Source organism: Rhea pennata, chromosome 12 (genome assembly GCF_028389875.1).
Source record: "Rhea pennata isolate bPtePen1 chromosome 12, bPtePen1.pri, whole genome shotgun sequence".
Taxonomy (NCBI): domain Eukaryota; kingdom Metazoa; phylum Chordata; class Aves; order Rheiformes; family Rheidae; genus Rhea; species Rhea pennata.
Genome location: NC_084674.1, coordinates 11,518,480 through 11,538,440, shown reverse-complemented (window position 1 = coordinate 11,538,440; position 19,961 = coordinate 11,518,480). Strand labels below are relative to the sequence as shown.

General features: G+C 45.7%; 1 protein-coding gene across 5 annotated transcripts in view; it reads right to left on the bottom strand.

The window, feature by feature from the left end:
* Positions 1 to 15,408, bottom strand: part of GRIP2 (glutamate receptor interacting protein 2) — an 88,696-nt gene extending 73,288 nt beyond the window's left edge. For 3 of the 5 annotated variants that reach the window (XR_009959649.1, XM_062585194.1, XM_062585196.1), the window contains exon 1: positions 14,816 to 15,407. Coding sequence is in view for 4 of the 5 variants with exons in the window: in XM_062585194.1 (XP_062441178.1) it covers positions 14,816 to 14,855 (40 nt within the window). In the remaining variant the exon portion in view is untranslated. Of the gene's footprint in view, positions 1 to 14,815 lie in introns of all 5 variants that reach the window. The other 2 variants (XM_062585195.1, XM_062585197.1) reach the window with 1 other exon arrangement.
* Positions 15,409 to 19,961: the final 4,553 nt, after the last annotated feature.

Here is a 19,961-nt window from a genome sequence, read left to right as displayed (position 1 = left end):
ACAGGCAGCAGGAAACCCTAGTCAGCAAGGGAACACAATTCTCCCTACTGACTTCAAGCAAGCTCCCAAATTTCTTATTCAATATGGAGATGGGAAGGAAGTGCAGCCTCCCAAATTCAAACCCTGTGGCCTTCCCTTTTTTATAAGCAACAAATGCCATACTAGGTATCTGTGGAGCAAAATCAAATAAAAAGACAGCCCTATTGCAGCTTTTTACCAGAGAAAAACTGGCGCCATCTAAAACAAGTGCCCACCATTACGTGCTTGTTTGAAAATCTTTGTCAAAAAAGTAAAAACAAATGTTTTAATAAAAAAAGTCATGATTGCTTTCACTGCACACGGTTTGCACTAAGTTCCCTCCCAAATGGGACGGTTTTCAAAAGGTATGACAAAAAGAGAAAGTTTTTATTTTTTGATATATCAGTAGTTAAAGTCAAAAAATGTGTCAATGTTTGCAACACAAAACATTTTTTTCTGAGCAGCAAAAGCCTCTTCTCTCTGAGAAAAGAAAACCAACAAACTCCAAGCCCTGATTAATCTAGGTCTGTCTCATCTAGCATTGAGCTTAGAGTCGCAAAGCTCCAGGGAGGAGAAGGGGAGACCGGATTCAGCCCCCATTCGCAGTGCTGAGCACTGAGCGCACTTGTGTCACAGCCTGGGTGTGAATCCACAGCGTAAATCAGCAGTTTGGAAATGGCAGAACAGGTGGGAGATGCCAGCAGTTCTTTGAAATTTGCTGCAGCAATAGTGACAACAAATTCTTTGACCTTTTTTTGTCTTTTACAAACTCCCTTTCGGTCCCTGTGACCTTCACACTAAAAATGGTATCCGCTGTCTCCCAAGGTCTCAAAGTGCTGTCAGATCAAGAGGCTGTTAACTTCCTGATGGAGAGAAACCTGCCTCTGGTTCGTGGGAAAAGCCTCCTCCTGATTTCCGTGGTAGAAGTGTGCCGAGAAGTCTCCTAGGGAGGGAACTTCGGAAGCACAATCTAGTTCACACGCCGAAGAGAAGAGGAGAAGGCAGCTCACTCCCAATGCAGAAGCACCTACGTGGGAGGACAGTACGCAGCTTGGTGAGCCTTGGTGTGGGAACATGTGTGTTCATCCCACGAGAGGAATCAACCTCCACCACACTGTGGTACCTGGTGGCTTTTTGTGAAAGGTGGGCAACTCTCCAAAAACCATCTGGCATCCCTCAGTCAGGAAATTTGGGGAACGATCCACAGTATTTGGGCTAAGTTCTTCAACATATATTACACAGGGGTGGAAAATGGGTTATAAATGACCCATTCTGGCTGGAAACGAACCAGTCCAAAGAATGGGTAAACGTGCCATTTGGGCTGAAGCTGGCTGAAAAGAAAAATTGCTGTTCAGTGAAACGGCTATTTTCCTCCACAACAAGTCTTTTCTGTGATTCTGAGCAGCTCAGAACTTGAGATCCCATCCCCACCAGAAGCAGGAGGATATATCTGGATTTCTCCAGCAGAGCCAAAAAGCAACGAGCACCCACATTCCCTGCTCTGCCTTGCTCTTCCAAAAGATGTTCAATTTCAAAGGGACACGAAACCAGGAATACCCTCTGCCCAATGCACACTGACGGGAAGCAACGAAATGGAGTGGGAGTTTGGAAATAAGGATATTGCCACTAGATATCCTAGAGTCTGTAAATCAGCGGGTTGAGAACACAGCTTTTCTTCTGTGCTTTGCTCTACCTGCATAACTTCACCCACTCCAAAAGGGCAATCTTCTGTTAGAGCAGACAGCAGCCAGGGCAGAAAGAAAAATCCACTGGATTCAGAAAAGAGGGAAGGTAAAGCAGCAGCAAGACGCCATGCCAGCATTCAGTTTGATAATCCTTTTTTGACAAGGGGACTGTTAACGTTGCAACACATCTTTTTGTTGTTGTTGTTCTACTCCTATAGCATTTCCAAGAGAGTCCATGCTACCCATGTAAAATAAGTGCTCCCAAGAGTACATATAAAATTTTAGTGCCTGTGCTAAATTTACAGCATGTTATGTGCAGCTCAACTAACAGTGGCAAACCAATCTCAAGGAAACCTGCTAGGAACGCTAAGTCCTTCGATAATGATGGGATGAGGAAAAACCTTCTTAGAGTGAATCACACTCTGTTTCTCTGCTGACCTACAAGAGCGGCCTCAGCTCGACGTCGGCAGCGCCTGCTCCTGCAGGGATTAACAAGGGGCCGGCACCGGGAGCTTGGCCGGGCAGCGGGGAGGGAGGTCACCCTGCCCTGCCTAGGTTAGCACCATCTCTCTGCTCCTGATTACAAGACTGCACCAGCTCTGGGAGCAGGACCAGAAAAAGAAATGAAGAATCAGACTGAGGAGATTTGCTGTGCTGGGTCAAGAGGCGGCTGAGATGGATGTAGGATCAGTCAGTGCCAACAGCAACAAACAAGCCCACACAAAATGCAAGAAAACAGAAAACCTCAAGCAAATGAGGCAACAGAAGAGATGGGCTTTAGTGCAGCAACATTTAATAAAGAGATGAGCCAGGGACCAAGAGGTGAAGTGAGAAAACAGATATACATAAAACCTAAATGACGCCATCAACACTGGCACGAAAAACAAGAGTCAAATGAACTATGAGAGGTGGATATCAAAGCTGTCCGTGACATGATTTGTTACTGCACTGATCTTATCCTCCGGGCTAGCCCACAGCTTCACAGGCAGTAATGGAAAATGAGCGCAGTTTGGTGAAGCAGGACCATCGTGGTCAAGAGAAGCCTGAAGCCAGGCACACGTTCAGCCACGGCCACAGCAACTTGCTTGGGGGAGTTTGTCCACGAGGGCAGGGCTCACACCAGCTCCAAGAGGGGACTCTGACCGTGGAAAGAGAATAAAATAGATTGACCCAGTGGTCGCAAGTAGCAGCAAGTCATCAGCCTTCTTTTAAAAAGGGAGTGACCTTTATCTTCATCAGCTTTTTCCAGTCTGCCGTGGGCCAGGCCACTAAAATTTCTCGTAGGCAGGTCTGCCAGCGACACTGCATCGGGGCACCCCCAGTGTTGAGGCTCCCGAGGTTCAGGAACCCTTTTAGGAGGACTGCAAAGACAGCCAGTGCTACAGAGAGCTGGCATCACATGAGATGCCATTCAATGCAGTAGGTTGCAAATCAGCTGCTTTATCCTGGATTTGCACTGCATTCTGATGCAAAGTGCTTAAAAAACAGTGGCAGTCAAGAAGTAGGGAAGACGTTCCAGACAGCATTAACTTAAAAATAAAGAAAGATTTCCAGCACCCATTTAGATTTGTTTCCAGCTTATCCACGAAGCTCCACTAAGTCTTACTAAGATTTAATTCCCATAAATGTGCTTCTCCCCCCCAAACCCAGTGTTTAGCTAAGTAGCAATGTTTCAAAAAAGTAAACAGCAAATCGTGGGAGTTGGATTATTCATTCATGTAGTAAAAGCCATTACATATGAATATATACAGATGTTCCCACTTCACAACTGATCTAAACATATGTAGATTTTAGACTCTGACACACAAACCATCCATTATTAAATGGCCCGTGTATACGTCTGGGCTGCTTTTATCCTAGACTTTGTCAGGAGGATTCACAGGAGCTGCGTGAGAGATGGAATAAGCTTATAGTTAAATGACTAAGGGAATTTTAAGCAAGAGGCTTGCTTAAAGTGGAAGGAGGAGGGAGAAAGAGAGAAATCAAAGAGCTGGGGAATCTCAGATTTATAAGGACAAGATGATGAAATAAAAAAGTTTCAAAGCTTGAAATTCTTTGACGATGGAAGTGGTTTCATCTGACCCCCATCAAACCAGCTTTTAAAAAATCAGCTAGTCCCTGGATTGCCCATTAAATCTCATCTCCCACAAGCCCTGCTCTTGTTACCGCCCCGCTTGCGTTCTCTCTGAGCCCCAGCTTGGACAGCTGTCCCCCCAGGCCAGCGAGGAGCGGGCCAGCTCTGCTGGCTCCCCATCCTCCAAACAGGCTGATGCTCAGAGATCAGCACAGCACCACCACGACAAATGCAGACGTCCCATTTAGTATGAAAGATGGGTAAGGCTGTGCTCCAGCAGAGTTACTAATGCACTCCAGCTGTTGTATGTAGCTCCCTTTGTGCAAACGCTTGTGCAGGTGCTTTACCTTGCGTGGGCAATGCAATGCAAGTGGAAAACCCACTCTTGACTGCAGTTAGCCCAATAATTCCCAAGAGGCATGGAAAATCCTGGTGAAAATCAGAATACACCGCTGTAAGCTACCCACCATCTGCTGAAAGGCTCGGGAGATACTCACTCTCGTGAGCTCCTTTCTGAGCACACGGGACAGCCTTGGGCTTTCCAGGCTGAAATCCTGCCCCTCACACAACTGGGACCTCTGCCTTCTCCCCATACACTGCAATCCAATGCCTAGCATGGTCTGAGAGGAATATACGTCTGAATAAAAAGGCAGCTGGGAGTTTTACAGGTAGGAAGTGGCAATGAAATTTGGGAAAATTCAGGTGTAACAAAAGACCGCAGTGCATTGAGGAGAGAGAAGACTCGTGATAGCCTCTCACCCGTCAAGAGCACACACCATTAAGTGTAATGCTTCACATTATGGTTCCCAAATATGCACTTAATTTTGATTCAACAAGGCACTTATGTTAATAAAAATTTAAACCAGCAGGTTCTGTTGAGTGTGTAATAGATGTGTGGAAGAGTAATGCATGCAGGTATTTCTAAAATTAACCACAAATGCTAAAACTGTCTGACTGCTTTCCAACTCCAGCAAAGTCTAGGGAATGCCGCATAAATCACTGTCTATCACTCAACATGTGCGCTCCACCGAGGCACACGAGGCTGTGTAGCACCTGTATGACCCCTCAACCATACCATGTCTGCAGCGTGAGGAAAAAAAAATCCTCGACATCAGGCTCCTCCTGTCCCACCTTGCCAACCTCTGGATGGAGTCTGGATGTCTCCGGGAGCAGCTATTGCCAAGTACTTCCCTCTTGCCACTGCCTACCCAGCACCGAAGGCAGCTGCCAAGTAACACATTCGCACCAGTTTTACGCAAACGTGAATGTCTGTGGGACTACCCTGGTGTAAACTGAGAGCAAGCGAGCCGAGCACATGCACAGGGAGGAGAGAAAGATCGGCCTTGTGAACGTTAGATACAGCAGATCCATTTAATGATTAAACGCATATGATTGTTTGCTTATAAAATGCTGTGTCACATAAATCTGCTAGGAGCTAATTGCCTATTATAGCTCATGGTACTGCTCAAGCCAGCTGCTGAATGATAAAGGGACTTTTGAAAAGAAAAGAAAGCCAGCGGCACTTTGCTTGTTAGCCCGAGCCACAGACTCCAAAAGGTTTTGTTTTCCAATTTCTGCAAGGTGAACGCTTCTCACTGCTCTGGCTAACTGACAGGATCCATCTGCTGAACTCACCTGAATGCAAAAGAAAGGGCTAACCTGAAGCAAAGGGGGAGTTCTTTGGTTTTTAATAAACAAATCTCTCTTTCTCACTCTTCCCCAGCATCACAACATCACTGCAGCTACTCGACTGTCACTGCCTCCCTGGGGCCTGTCCGGAGCTGGGCAATGTTCGGCCACTGCCCCAACGGTGACAGCAGCAAGAGGGAAGGAAAACTTCCACGCAAGCAGAGAGGCACATGCTGCACAGGAAGGGTAGGCAAGGAAGCAACAGGCTGCAGGATGAAACCTGGTTTTGGTGCAAAACTGGGAGCAAGGAGGGGAGTGCCCTCCAGGTCAGGCACTTCCTAACCTCCACCTGATTTTGGCTCTACAGGCCAACAAGAGAGAGAAGTCACCTGGGAGGTTTGGTCCAGATCTACAAAAAGTACCTGTGCATCTTCCTACTGACCTCTCTGGAGGTCAAGCACCTCCTATGAAGCTGTGCCCTGACTCGCAGCTAGTCCACTCCTACCCTGCACACGCACACGCTTGGTCCCCATGCTCAACTCCATCCCGTGTGCTCCGGAGGAGCCAGCAGAGGATGGATCTACAGGAATTTCCCAGGAGATCCCCTTCTCCAAACACATCCTTGCACCAGGGGAGATGAGGACGATGAGCTGCTGGGCTGCAGTTTTAAGGTATTCTTCCAGTACAGGGAACAGAGCGTAGCGTTACAAAGCAGGAAGGAGCACAGCCTGTTTACACAGTAGGTTACACTGGGAATGCCTTGAATTATTAGAAAAAAAAGCTTTAGCAAAATACGTACATTCATCTTATGCCAAGAGTTTAATCCTACTCGAATGGCATTGCATTTCCTAACAAAAAAAAAATACCCTTGATAAATGACAGGGGCAGGAGTAGGCTACAGGCTGAAATATCCACCTCTAAAATGGCCTGGTAAGGATCAGCTGTCAGCAAGAGCAGGGCAGGAGGGAGTCTACGCCGCTGGCACAGCAGGAGCAGGGGCAGATGTGTTACTGGGACAACTCCACCAACGTCGGGGACACTGCAGCAGGGACCAGTTACAGCACAGGAGCAACAAGAATACTGAGATCTTCAGCATTTGTAACACATACGGTTGCTGAAAGACAGAGGAGCAGACCCCTGCCTTAGGGGGGTTATTGGGCTGGAGAAAGCAACTGATGGAGCTGCACCTGATGGAACAGCTCCCGCGGAGGAAGGGGCTGCCACGCTGCTCCTGCAGGCTGCCGGGGCTCCACGTGGCTGGGAAGAACGAGGCAGAGCCTGGGAGGGACGAGCTGTTCAGCGATTCAGGCGAGCCAGGTCGTTTAACAGCTGCAGATGACTTGGTGCACAAACGACACGGCACGCAAAGGGTGCGACGGGAAAACATCCGCCGCGTTGCGGAAACGAAGTTACCACTGCAGGCTTATGGCAACAGCAATCCCACGGGAGCGGGACCACACTAGCGTCCCGGCACGAGTAGCGGCAGGCTTAAAAGCCTGACTGCCACGAGCGCACCAAGCCCTGCTTCAAGGGCACACTCATTCAAAGTAAACCCCGAGCGGGGACGTGCCCGGCAGAGCCGGTTCGGGGGCACAAGAGAGGTCCTACCTAGGTCCCGCGAGTCCTTTGGAGGAGGAGGATGCAATAAAGGATGAGGATGCAACAAATCCCATTTTCACCCGCACGGCAGCGGAGCCAGGAGCCAGCGCAAGGTCCTGCCTCCCCGCACGAGAGCGCGTTTACTCTTTTACGACTGCTCTGCGACCTTTCTCACCTTAATGCCAATATTGCTCTCCCCAGACCTGAGTCAGCTCCTAACTTATAGCTTCATTAGGATATACAGACAGTGGTGATTACACACTGAGACTGGAAGCTAGAGCACTGCCAGCAAGAAAACCACAACTCCTTTCACCTTTCTAACAATTTTACATACCTGCACGATAAGAAACAGATCAGTTTTAAGGCATAATTAAGTGGGATCATTTCTTCACATCTCAAATTCACTAAATAGCTTGTGAGGCCATTTTGGGACTGATATGCAAAGTGAATTAACAATGATTTAACAAAAAAATATGATATTCCATCCTTTCGTGGTTTCCAGGTGTTAGGACCGATTTACTTCACAGCAATTCTCATTTCTGGTCCTTTTTTTTTTTTCCCCCTCCTACCCACAAAATCCTGCAGCTGCCAACTACACTGGCATCTACAGCAGCTAGGAAACGAATTTCCCTGTGAAGCAAATTCTTCCAGGATGAATTGAATGAAGGCAGAGCTCGTAATTGCACATTACTGAAAACATTTCTGATAAAAAAAAAAAAAAAAGAGTAAGTTATTTTTATCCACATCTCCAGTTGAAAATTGCTGGGAAAGATGCTTTTGAAAAGCCATAGTCTCCAAGCATGTAATTATCAGATCCTTGAACAAAAACACATGGTCAAAGGCAAAAAAATCTCATTAAAATAAAAAAATTGGGGATGGCAATTGTTGGAAAGGGAAGGAGAGAAATCCATGTAACCTCCTATGTGATTTTGTACATCTCTGAAGTTACCAGACTGATTTGAAAATCCACAGATCAATAAATTAGGCAGCTGAGAACATTCAGCTCGGCTAGTAATTTTTCTTGTTATGAAGGGAATAATAATCAAAAGAATAATCAGAACCAGACTGGCAGTCAGACTGTCACAGCACCCAAATTTCCATAACTCCCACACAAGCACGCTTGTCTTGAAAAAGTGTTCTGCCACCTTGACTAGACAGCCATACAACGACCCGGGGGTCCGATCCTAGCAAGGCTTAAAACCATGCACATACCCTGATGGGATTACTCACAGGCTAAAAATTACGCCGTAGCTGAATTGACAGCTGAAAAGAGCCTTAAATGTTATTATGCCTGGTATCATTCAGTTGTCAATGGGCAAACCCTGATAAATATTTATTTTTGCTCTACCTCCTCTCCTCCAGATCTGCAACACCACCTCCTCCTGATTATTATCACTAGCTTTAATTGTCCCTTTTACTTGCAACACCTACTCTTGTCCAAACACAAAGGCACAGGCTCCCTTCCCTCCTCCGAGCTCCATGCACCTTTTTCTGACTTTCTGCTAGAATTTCATGATTTCCATCCTTGAATTAACCGGATAGTATCACAAGCAATACACATCACCATCTACATGCAAATATCAATTTTAACATTCCATTTTCAAAGGAAACCAAACCCTATATGCCCTAACAATATATGCGCACACTCTGGCAGTACATTTATCCCTAGCTTGTATGGCTTAACAAAACAGAACATGCACTAAAGATAGTGAACCTGGACATGAAGCCAAAAGTGAGATTTAACACACTGCACCACATGAAATTTGGTCTCCTACAACGGGTCAATCAACACCAGAGTGCAGCTCTTGCAGCTGTAACTACAACCTGTACTTCAGCCGGTTGGCAGAGACATAAACATCTGGAGAAGGAACCAGACTGCCATGGTAAGCGCTGCACAGCTGACCTCAACAGCCGTCCTTCTGTTACTGTTACATTTGCACTGAAAAACAGCTTTCTACTAACAAACGTGTACTAATGAGATGTGCGCAAGCACAGTCTCCTACAGGAAACTGCTCTTCCCTGCACAGGGCAGGGAAAATTGCCTAAAAAATAACCTATTCTGTAGGCCAGTGAAAAGAGTAAGAGAAGTTTGCTCTTTTCCAACCATCTAGATAGCCAGTTCTCACTCCTTGGGGGAACTGAATTATTTTGTCTGTTTTCTACTGCAAAAAGTAATTTTAAAGGAATAGGTCATCTCTACAAAAGGGCAAAAGTTCTCTTCCACTGGGTAGACCAGCTCGTTCATACTTAGCATAAAAATATGACTACCAACCAACAAAACTTTAGCGACATGGCCACTAAAGTACTAAAGCCACCAGCAGGTATTGTTAGTATTGTTAAGACCTTATGGATGTGGTGAGGTATCACAAGACTGGAGAAAAACAAAATGCAGTGTTTAGATTAAAAAAAAAAAAAAAAAGATGCAATGTTGGAGAGAGGGCAAAAAAAATTACAAATATACTCCTCATCTTCAATTCCTGGAACTGATCATCTATTTGTGAGTTGTAAAAAGAAAACTAGGAGGGCTAACCTCAAATTTGGAGTAAGTCACGCTCACCCAATTTCTACAGCAACATTTCTGGGTAGACAGAAAATGCAAGTTGTTGTATCTCCATTTTAGAAATGCTTCTGACATGATTTCACATGCTATTTTTATAAGCATGTTTAGGAAGCAGGATACAGATGATTATGAAGTGTATGCAAAACTGATTGGAAAACCACACACTGATAAAAGTCATCAGTTGTTCACAATCAGAAGGGAAGGATGTATTAAATGGAGTTTTATAGGGGCCCATCCCAAGCTTGCTAACAGTCCAGGTTTTCATTAATGACCTGGATGATTACAGAGAAATTGCACTTACTAAGTTTACTGACAACCACCAGCTATAAGGGATTGGAAGCAGGCTGGAAAGCAAACTTTGAATCCAGAGTGATTCATACCTGCTTGACATTGATCTGAGATAAGCAATTCAGTAGAGATGCATGCAATTTACTACACCTGGCCAGGAGCAATCAAATGAACAAATAAAGGATGGGAAAAGCTATCTAAATAATAGCTTTGTGGAAGAGACTTTGGATGCTGTGGATCACAAATCAAACACAAGTCAACAGCAACACGGCATATGCAAGAAGAGCAAATACCTTAGTGGTACATCTAATGATGGCTATAGCCTGCAAGAGCTGTGATTTTTTATTATTATTATTTTACTCATCATTTTACTCATCACAATATCCAGATTTGGATACCACAGTCCAAGAAAGATGTGGTCCAGCTGGACTTCATTCTGATTAGGTCAATGCAGTCTGGTCAGACATCTAGAAGACAATTTAACAGACTAGGCTGAAGTAAGATGAGTTGTCTATCTTAAAAAGAAGAGAGAGGGGAAAGAGTGAAAGGGTTATTACTGTCTTCAGACATTTGCAAGAGCGATGCACAGAGTGAAGGAGTAATCTCTTCTTCATGTTAGGACAGGAAGCAACGGCATTAAAACTTCAGGTGCAGAAAGCTTTTCTTAATATTTAAGTTTAGTGAAAGAACTGGAGTTAATGTGGCATCTACAGCACAGCTCTCTTCAAACGCAAGATGGACTACCAATAACATTGGTATGGTTGGTATTAGTTCAGGGCAGAGGAATGGCCCAAATTCATTGACCTTTTATTCTCTCTGCCTAGTTTGGGGGAAAAAAAAAAATCAAGACAACCATAATTGTGTCCCAGACCCAAAGACGTCTTTCACTTTCTAAGTCCATCTCTGTTTCTCATTCTCTTAATCTTTCACTTTGCTGCCTCTGAGGCAAAATTGACAAGTGATGTAAGCAGCTGGATGAGTAGAAATTACATTATATAATACTATTGTGAAAAATTCCTTATTAAGAAAGATAAAGTCTTTCTTCCTAGATGATTTATCTATAAAGATTTCCTGCTGTTGTCTTCCAGCTCCTCAAAACAGCTCTCTCAGGTATTTTTCTCCATTTGTCCTCCTGCCTATTTGGGAAGGTGGGAAGATCTGGCCCTATACCAGCACAGCACTGCACAGACCAAGATCACAGGTGAACTGATCCCCTCAAAATCAGCAAGCAGGAAGAGGCAAAGATCTATTGACAAGTCACTTTTGCTGGCCATCCTCACCCTACAAATAAAGGATGGAGTTTGCTGGTGAGGATTAAGGCACAGGAAATTCATACTGCTGTCCCTCGTGTGCAGACAATGCATCTCAGTTATGCTAAGAGCATGGTTTCTAACAGCAAAAGGAAGCAAATGGAAAACATACTGAAGAACATCCTGATCTACCACATTTGTTTTCTTTCCCTATATAAACCACGTTTTAAAAATGAAAAAAAAATGGAGTCACCCAAACACGTGAACTGCTCAAAAGTAGCTTTGCAGAGAAGGACTTGGGAATCCTAGCAGACAGGTTGACCATAAGTCACCAATATGCCCTTGTGGCCAGTGGTATCCTTGCTTGCATTAGGAAGAATGTTACCAGCAGGTCAAGGGAGGTGACGCTGCCCCTCTACTCAGCCCTGGTGAGGCCATACGTGGAGTACTGTGTCCAGTTCTGGGCTCCCCAGTACAAGAGACACACAGAGCTACTGGAGTCAGTCCAGGGGAGGGCTACTAAGATGACTAAGGGACACGAGCATCTCTTACAGGAGGAAAGGCTATTGAGAGAACTGGGTCTGTTCAGCCTGGAAAAGAGAAGACTGGGGGGAGGGGGGGGAGGAGGGAATCTTATCAACGTGTATAAGTGTCTGAAGGGAGAGTGTAAAGAGGATGGGACCTGACTCTTCTCTAGGGTGTCCTGCAATAGGACAAGAGGCAACAGGCACAAACTGAAACACAGGAAGTTCCATCTGAACATGAGGAAAAAATTCTTTACTGTGAGGGTGACTGAACACTGGAACAGGTTGCCCAGAGAGGTGGTAGAATCTCCTTTCTTGGAGATACTCAAAGCCATCTGAATGAGGTCCTACGCAATGTGCTCTAGTGACCCTGCTTGAGCATGTGTTGGACTAGATGATTTGCAGAGGTCCCTGCCAGCCTCAACCACTCTGATTCTGTGAAACACATACTTCACATATAAACACATATAAAGGGTTTTCTGAAATTGCCTATGTAAAATCAGCTCACCATTTAACTTGGAGTAGTCTGTGATCAGATCTCAGCTGGTCAGTTTGACCAGCAAGAAGTAGATTGAATTACCTTTGTCATTATGTCCACTCCCGCAATGATCCTGCCCTAAGGCCCAACTGAACAGAGCATTTGCTAGAGAAAAACCTATAGAGCCTTCCCAGACTTCATGAAGGCCAAAAAGCATTTTAGGAAGTCCTCCAACTGCAAGAATGATTTGATTGCAAAGCCTCTCATGGAAACTCCATGTCACACTGGTATTAGCAGAGCCACATACAAGCTTATACTAAGAAGATAAAAGTTCCCCCCAACTTCCCATAAAACATCATTGCTAGTTTGCACTTCATGGTCCTTCAGTTATGAAGGGCAGACAAGAACTCTGTTTTAAAAATACATATATTTGATAGGATTTTGTTTTGTTTTGTTTTTAAACAGGCCAGTAGGGAGGAAAAAATCAAGACTCTTGTGGTGGTCAGCCCAGGAAGCCTGGAAACACTTCTGAACATCTGACTGCCTCTTTTTTTTTTCTTTCTTTCTTTTCTTTCTTTTTTTTTTTTAATGAAGAAAAAAAGAGGACTGTACCACTATTTGGGTTCCATTTTTGCCCATCACACTTAAAATGCTAAAATATGAATTAAATATGAGAGTAATATGAACACAAGTCACTATTGTTTCCATCTCAGATGACTTCCAGATGAGGAAATCTCACAGAGTCTCAGGAAAAAGTCAGGTTATCCGGAGAAAAACCACACTGAGAACACATCTGAGCAACCAAGTAAAAGCTGCATTAAGCCACAGCAAAATCAAACCCATTACATTGTAATCAATCCCCCTCAAAGCTCTCCCTCTGTGCTGTCTGCAGAAGAGAGCTGAGAGGAAGAGGGATGGTGCAGACAGGATGAGATGGCCACCTCTCTCTCTCTGTGCTGTTGTGCTATGGTTGGGACAAAAGAGGGCCTCATCTACCAGATGTTACAGAAACCAGCACCTACTAGGTGATGGAAGTATGGGGGTGGTCCCCAGGAGCATCACCACAAGCAGCAGCTGCAAGGTCTGATGCCTGGGTGAAGAAGGTTTCCTCACCAGGTCAGTGAATGCACCATCCCCTCGCATGTGGCAGAGCCACACACTGCGTTGACTCAATGTTCTCCAAGGGAGGTCTGGGAGTTCAGGCCAGCAAAAGTTCTCAATCTCACAATACCCAGGCAATATCACAAATCTGCAGCAAGAGACCTATCGCCAGGACTTGCATGAGAGAAGCATCAGAGGCTTCTGGAACTGGATGACTGATCTTCCCCTGCAGCTGGTGGCATCCAGGAGACTCCTCTACAGCAGTCAGCATCAACCAGCCCCTGAGCCAGGGGCCCAGTTTATGGCTCAGCCCTAAGAGCGGTGGGAGCTCCTGCCAAGTTGTCGTTTGATCCTTTCATGGAACGGCTGCATTCCTGCCCTGTTAAGTCATGCGCCCGGGCTCTCTCTGCCTACTGGAACTCCTCTCCATGGCTCAGTTTTGAAATAAGCCCCAGCCCCCAAACCACTCCTTGCTGTGCTGATACAGTAAGTGGACATTGCATTTAGTCACCACTCATGTGATTCAGCAACGCAGCCAAGCTAAACTGGTTTACACCTGGTTTATTTTACCCCTCAGATTTTAACTGACATAAGGTTCATGCTTTAGGGCTACTTGGGGCCAGAGTCAGGACTGAGTGTGTCTCATTAAATCCCTTCAAGCAACGTGAAACGATTCAGAATCCATAAAGTACCTCTCTACTTCCAAATCCAACGCCTTTACTTTCAGGAGGGAAGAGCTTGTATCACAGAAGGGAAAAGCAAGCTCCATGCAGTAGATCTAGCTGCAACAGTCAGAGCTACAGCATGCAGCAAAGTACCTGAACATTGCACCCTGGTTGGAAATACCAGTGCCTGCCCATCCTGGAGAGGCTGCTGCCAGGATTTGTGGCTGTGCCTTTTGGCAAGGTGCCCTTCTACATCAGTCTACCTACTCTTGTGCAGAGACAAAACAGATTCCTTACACCCCACATCAATAGCACCCCAGGTTTCCAAAACAGGGGTTAGTGTCTCATTGAAATGGCAGTTTTTATGAGCTCAAATATTTAAGTTAGACAACGTAGCAGCAGACAACACTCAAGGTGGGGAGTGACCCCACTATAGTCGGCAGAGCTCCTTCCCCCCCCCCTTTTTCCAGGGCACAAGCAGAGCCCCATTTTCATGGTCACTGAATGACCAGTCCCACACTGATCTTGAAAAATAATTTTAGAAGAGTTACATTCAGCGTTGTCAAAAAAAAAAAAAAAAGAAAAAAAAGAAAGAAAGAAAAAAAAAAGCTGCAAAGACTCTGTAATATTTTGGGTGCCTCAAGAGCAGTCCCTGTTTCTCCCAATCTTGCAATCCTGTAAGATGAAAGATGGGAAGCAGCCTGAAGGGTACTCTCCAGGGGTTACAGAGAGAAATTCTTCCCAGAGAAGCAGAGAGACGTTTCACAAATCAAAGCAATTAAGTCACAGTTTGCAAGCTAAGGTTTGAATTTACAAAATCCCTCTGGAAAGCAGCACATGAAATTGTTAGTGATATTCAAGGCAGTTAAAGGAAATGCGAGTAAATAAAAGTGAACTACAGGAGGAAAGGGGAGAAGGGAGGGGAATATTACAGGCTCACTCACCAAAGTCTGACTGCAAATCCTTTTTCAGTCCACAAAGCATGTCTGCTCTTATCTATCAAAGCATTCGACTAATTGCAACAGCAGCTCCTTTCGCTCTCCCTGGCTGCGCTGGAGCCACTTCACAGCAGCTCACTTCCAGCCTGCTTCCCGCTGCCGAGCAGGGCTGCAACGCACGCGCTGCCCCTCCGCTTCACAGCGCAGAAGAAATCACCGTCCTGTGCACTCCAGTCCACCAGGACTCCAAAAACGTTGCAATCCCTAAAAAAAACCCTAGGGTCTTTACACGGCTCTTTGGAAAGCGCGACTCGCCAATCCTACGTGGTAGTTGAACAGCGAAGGGTACGGGCTTTTTTTAGCTGGTCCTAAAAACCCCGTGCTAGTTCTCCCGGCTCGACCGGCCATCAGGCATTGCAAAGCAAAAGTTGGAAACGCGCTGGTTAAACCGAACAGCTGGTTGAAAGGGAGGCGGCAAGCGGACCCCGATTCTCCGGCAGACGCATCAAATGTAAAGCGTGCACTTCGTTCCCAGCGGTATTCCCGCTCGGAGCGCGCCGGCCGGGAGCGGACATCATCCCATCGAGACGTGCTCGCCCTTCGGCGCGGGGACCCCGTGGGGGCTTTCACGGGGATTTCAGGCAGGAGAGGGGGAAAAAAAAAAAAAAAAAAAAAAAAAAAAAGAAAGGAAAGGAAGGAAGGAAAGGGAAAAGCTGGAGGCAGCTGGTGCTGCGGCGGAGGCTGCCGCCTGCCCCCGAGCCGCCTGGTGCACCGAGCCAGCTGCACGAGCGCGCCGAAACCTCCAAGTTGCAGCAGCGGGGCTCAGCGCGAGAGGCAGCTGCGGCTGCAGCGTTGCCTGACACACTTTCCTCTCCCCCACCCCCTCTTGGCAACTGCTCGCAGAGCCTCCAGCACCTTTCAAGGCAATGTCAAGCTGCTGTCAAAGCATTATGCTGCCTCCCGAACGCGCGCGCGCGCACGCAGAGGGCTTGTGAGGGAGTACGAAGCTGCAGTCATGTCCTGCCTACAGCAGTTTGGGAAAACTCAGTTTAACCCCTTCGTAGGGAGGGCAGAGGAATCACCTCCGCGTGCTTCCAGCACCGGGCTGAGCCGGGCAAAACGCACGCAAGTCCTGCGCTAGGATTTAGATGAGCAACGGACTGCAGCAAGGGAGGCGGGTTATAACCCGCAGGCTTTGGGGGAAAATGCAGGTCACCAGCTGGGCCATGGGGAATTTTGCCCTCCGGGACAGGAGGCTTCACGCATGACCCCAAAACAGCTGGTACCAACCTGCAGCTGGGAGGTACGCTACGGGACCAGGAAGAAATTGCCATAACAAACCTGTGTCTGCTTCCTTTGTCATTAAAACGAAAGCCCCGGCGGCGGAGGCTCCGCGCGAGCACAGGGCGAGGCTACCCGCGCGGCAAGACGCGCAGCCTGGGGCGACCAGCCAGCCCACGGCTTGCACCGGCGCAAGGGCAGCGGAGTCGCTTTGTCCACCTGGGACCCGGCCTCATCATGACGGCAGGATCACGCACCGCGAGGGCCCGCGCCCACCTGCCTGCGTGCAGCAGGACACTCGGCAGTCCTAGGGCCCGTAACGCTGCGCGGCCCACGCGGGGCAGGACAACGGCGTTCGCCTAGCGCAAGAGCTTTTGCTAGGATTGAAATGCAGCAACATGTCTATTTTGGTTCAAACTCTGCTGTTCTACGCGCAGAAAACTTACACAAAAGCAATAAAATTACTAAGTAAGAAAAACCTACTCATGAAAGAGTATTTTGGGTCATAATTTGTTTTTTTAAAAGTTTTTCAGTCTGACAATAGACTTAATTAGTAGTTGAGCGGAAGTTTGTAATTAGGAATCTTTTCACACAGCTATTAATGCTTTTACTGCATAGAAAACTCATCTTAAAGAAAAAAATATCTCTAATTGCACCACAAATACAACAAGAAGCTGCTAATCTGAGAACAGTACTTTGCTTTGGATGCCATGACATGGATGTCTTCAACAAGATATTTCGGAGAAAAGCTTAAAGCAATCATTTATGTTTATTCCACCCTAAAAATCTTTCCAGAATATCTGCTGTGTTGGTGAAGGGTATGAGAGGGCACAAGCCCCTCTAAAGCCTTTCCTGCTGAACCAATCTGGGCAGGTAACAGGACTCAGTGTGGTAGAAAGGGAGAGGACCCCCCTCCCAGTCCAGCGGTTTGGGGAGGGGAGACATTTCAGCAGGGAACACCTCTTGGAGTAAGGATTGCAACCAGTGGGTCTGCTATGTAGTTGAAGCTACTTGCTTTTGTGGATGAGAACTGGATGGAGCTGCCCCATCCCTTGCTGTCCATGGAAGATGAAGAGGCATTTTGGCATTTCAAACTGGGACTGCCTGGGGTATTCACTAACCTACTGGTAAGACCACAGATTGCCAGGAGCCCGCAGAAGAGAGGATAAAGATGCTGACTCTGTGATTACCGGACAAAATACATAAATTCAATACTTGCATGAAATTTCTGGTGGCAAGATATTAAAACCAGTTGAAGCAAACAGCTTGAGTGTCTCAAGGGGAAGGGCACACCTTACGTGGTGACAAATTCAGGGAGCCAAAAAAGATACATTATGATATCAAAATATGTGGGCGTTATTAAAGAGTGCCAGGCATCAACCTAAACTACGGCTTGACAAACTGGAGCAACAGTAAATAGAGCTTTGATTTACCAACAACGTTCTAAACACGCTTCATTAACTACCTCTTCATTAACTTTAGGATTGAGTGTACAAACTTAACAGGCCTCACCTAAGAATGCCCCCGACTTTTTTTTTTCTTTTTTTTTCTTTTTATCAAAACGTTACGTCCACTGAAAAAAAAGAGTTGATTTAAGAAAGTTAGAAAAAAAAATCCAAACTTTTCACAGAAGAAAAATTTACTCTTGCTTTCACGGCAAATACTGATCTCCTATGACCTGAACTGAGAGTAATGAGAGTGAAAAAAAATGTTTTTTCAGGCTTCCTTTTAGTTTGAAATGCAGAGTTGAAGGGAACAGCACAGGTTCAGGACAGGTCCATCACTAGAGCAGCTTCCATGTGGTGCCTCCTGGAAATACCTACCTGCACAGGTTCTTGATGGGAATCAGCAACTAAAGAGGCAAAGACAGTCAATAGGCCATCAGTCTAGAGAAAAGGGTATTTATTCTTCTCATAGACAGACTGACCTTTGAGAAGTTACTTTCATCCATTTAAAAAACAAAGTAAAAAATCATTTATTGTAACCGAGTCACACGAAGCTACCTTTCCATATACCCACGCATACTAATGCCTGGTTTGTCATTTACCTGACACATAGCGTCCTGCTCCCGAACTTAGTATCCTTCCCCAGAGCTAACTTGCAAATCCTTGAAGAACCATAGCAAGAGTGAAGCTGCAAATCTGACATAGCCTACATTGGATTGGGATGACATTTACAGAATACACTTATGCAAACAAGACAGAGAGGATAGAAGACAGAAGATCACAAGCTATTCAGATTATCAATGACTTAGTCCATTACTTGATTGATACGTTTCCTGTGACTTAAACCACTACTTATTTAACCACATCCAAAAGCACTCTCATCCAAAGCCACAGGATTGTGGAACACTACAGCAGGATCCAGAGAAGGACCATTTAGTGTCCAAAAAACTCCGAGCCGGGAAGAATCCGGAGAGGATCTCACATCACTCCATCTCAGTAACTCTCCAGAGGCTCTCCAAAGACAACTGAATGGATGTAACAAACAGTCAGCCACAGAAAAATGAGAAAAAACACCCAACCACATGCACTTAACAGCACACAGAAAAACACCTAAGCCGTAACCACATATAAAAATCATATTAATAGCAACCAAAATTGCTTAGGGTTAGGGAAGATTCAAAAGAGACTGATGCAGATGCTTTCTGTTTCTGTTAAATTTGAATTTTAAGTTGAGCTTTTACATTGCAATTTCCTCCTCCCCATCCTAGTTTCTCCATCTCCCAATTCACCTCTGCACAGTGGGGGTCTGCTTGGGACTGGAGACCTCTGTCCTGCACACACCCTCCTCCAGGCTATGTCCAGCACAGGAAGCTCCTGCTCCCAGATGTTTTACTGGGAAAACTAACTTGTACTGAGAATTCCCTCCCAGTCCTGCATGAAATCAAGATGTTTGGAGAGCCTCTACGCCTCCCTGATTGATTTTGGGTCAGATCAGAAGAGGGGGAGGAGGAGGAATGAGAAGAAGGCTCATCACTCTCTTGATGGAAGAGTGTTCACAGTTGATTACTCAACTATCCACTGGCTACACACTTGCTCCATTTCATTTGCTCCAATTTTACATAGTAGTGCTTATTTGGAAACCCTCAACAACTGCCTGCCAGCCTCAGGCCTGCAACAGGGCTTATCTTGGTCTAAGCAGATGCCCCATTTTTAGTACATAGGGCTAAAATGTAATACAGTTTTATTTTTGTATATTTATATATATATTTAGGAAAAAGAAAAAAGAACTTTTTTTTTTAATCTTTAGGAAGTCTGGTATTTAAACAGCTTAAAGATGGAGCCAGAGAAAGTAGTCCTTGACCACTCTGCCCTTTAAGAGCAAATTCCACTAGCCAGTCCAAAATATTAATTTATTGTCAGTAATGAACACTATAAGATAAATTGAACCACCCAATAAGCAATTAGAGCCCTTGCTGCACGCACACACAGAGCACTGAGATGGAGAGGATTTCTAAAGGTATTTCTAGGACCCTCATCCATTTCCTCCCCCCTCCCCCCAATCATTAGGGCACAATAAAATGGTCACTGTTCATTTTTCTGTTTAACCATTTCGGAAAGAGACATCGACATCTGTCATTGCCTGATGGCGCTGCGGGGAAGTGGTGGGGGAGATGGTAGTGAATATAGGATGCCTCCGAGAGCTGTGATTAATGGGAAAAAAGGAAGGGCCGCAGTGACCCCACCGTGTGACAGCAGCTCTTTGAAGTTCATGAATTATGTGTTTCACTCGTATGGCAGCCATCCCTAATTTTTTTTTTTTAAAAAAAAAAAAGGAGAGAGAGAGAGAGAGAAAAGAAAAGAAAAAAGAATCAGGAACACGCCAAAGCTTCAAATAGGCCAAAGTTTCAAAACTCAACCTCACCTGA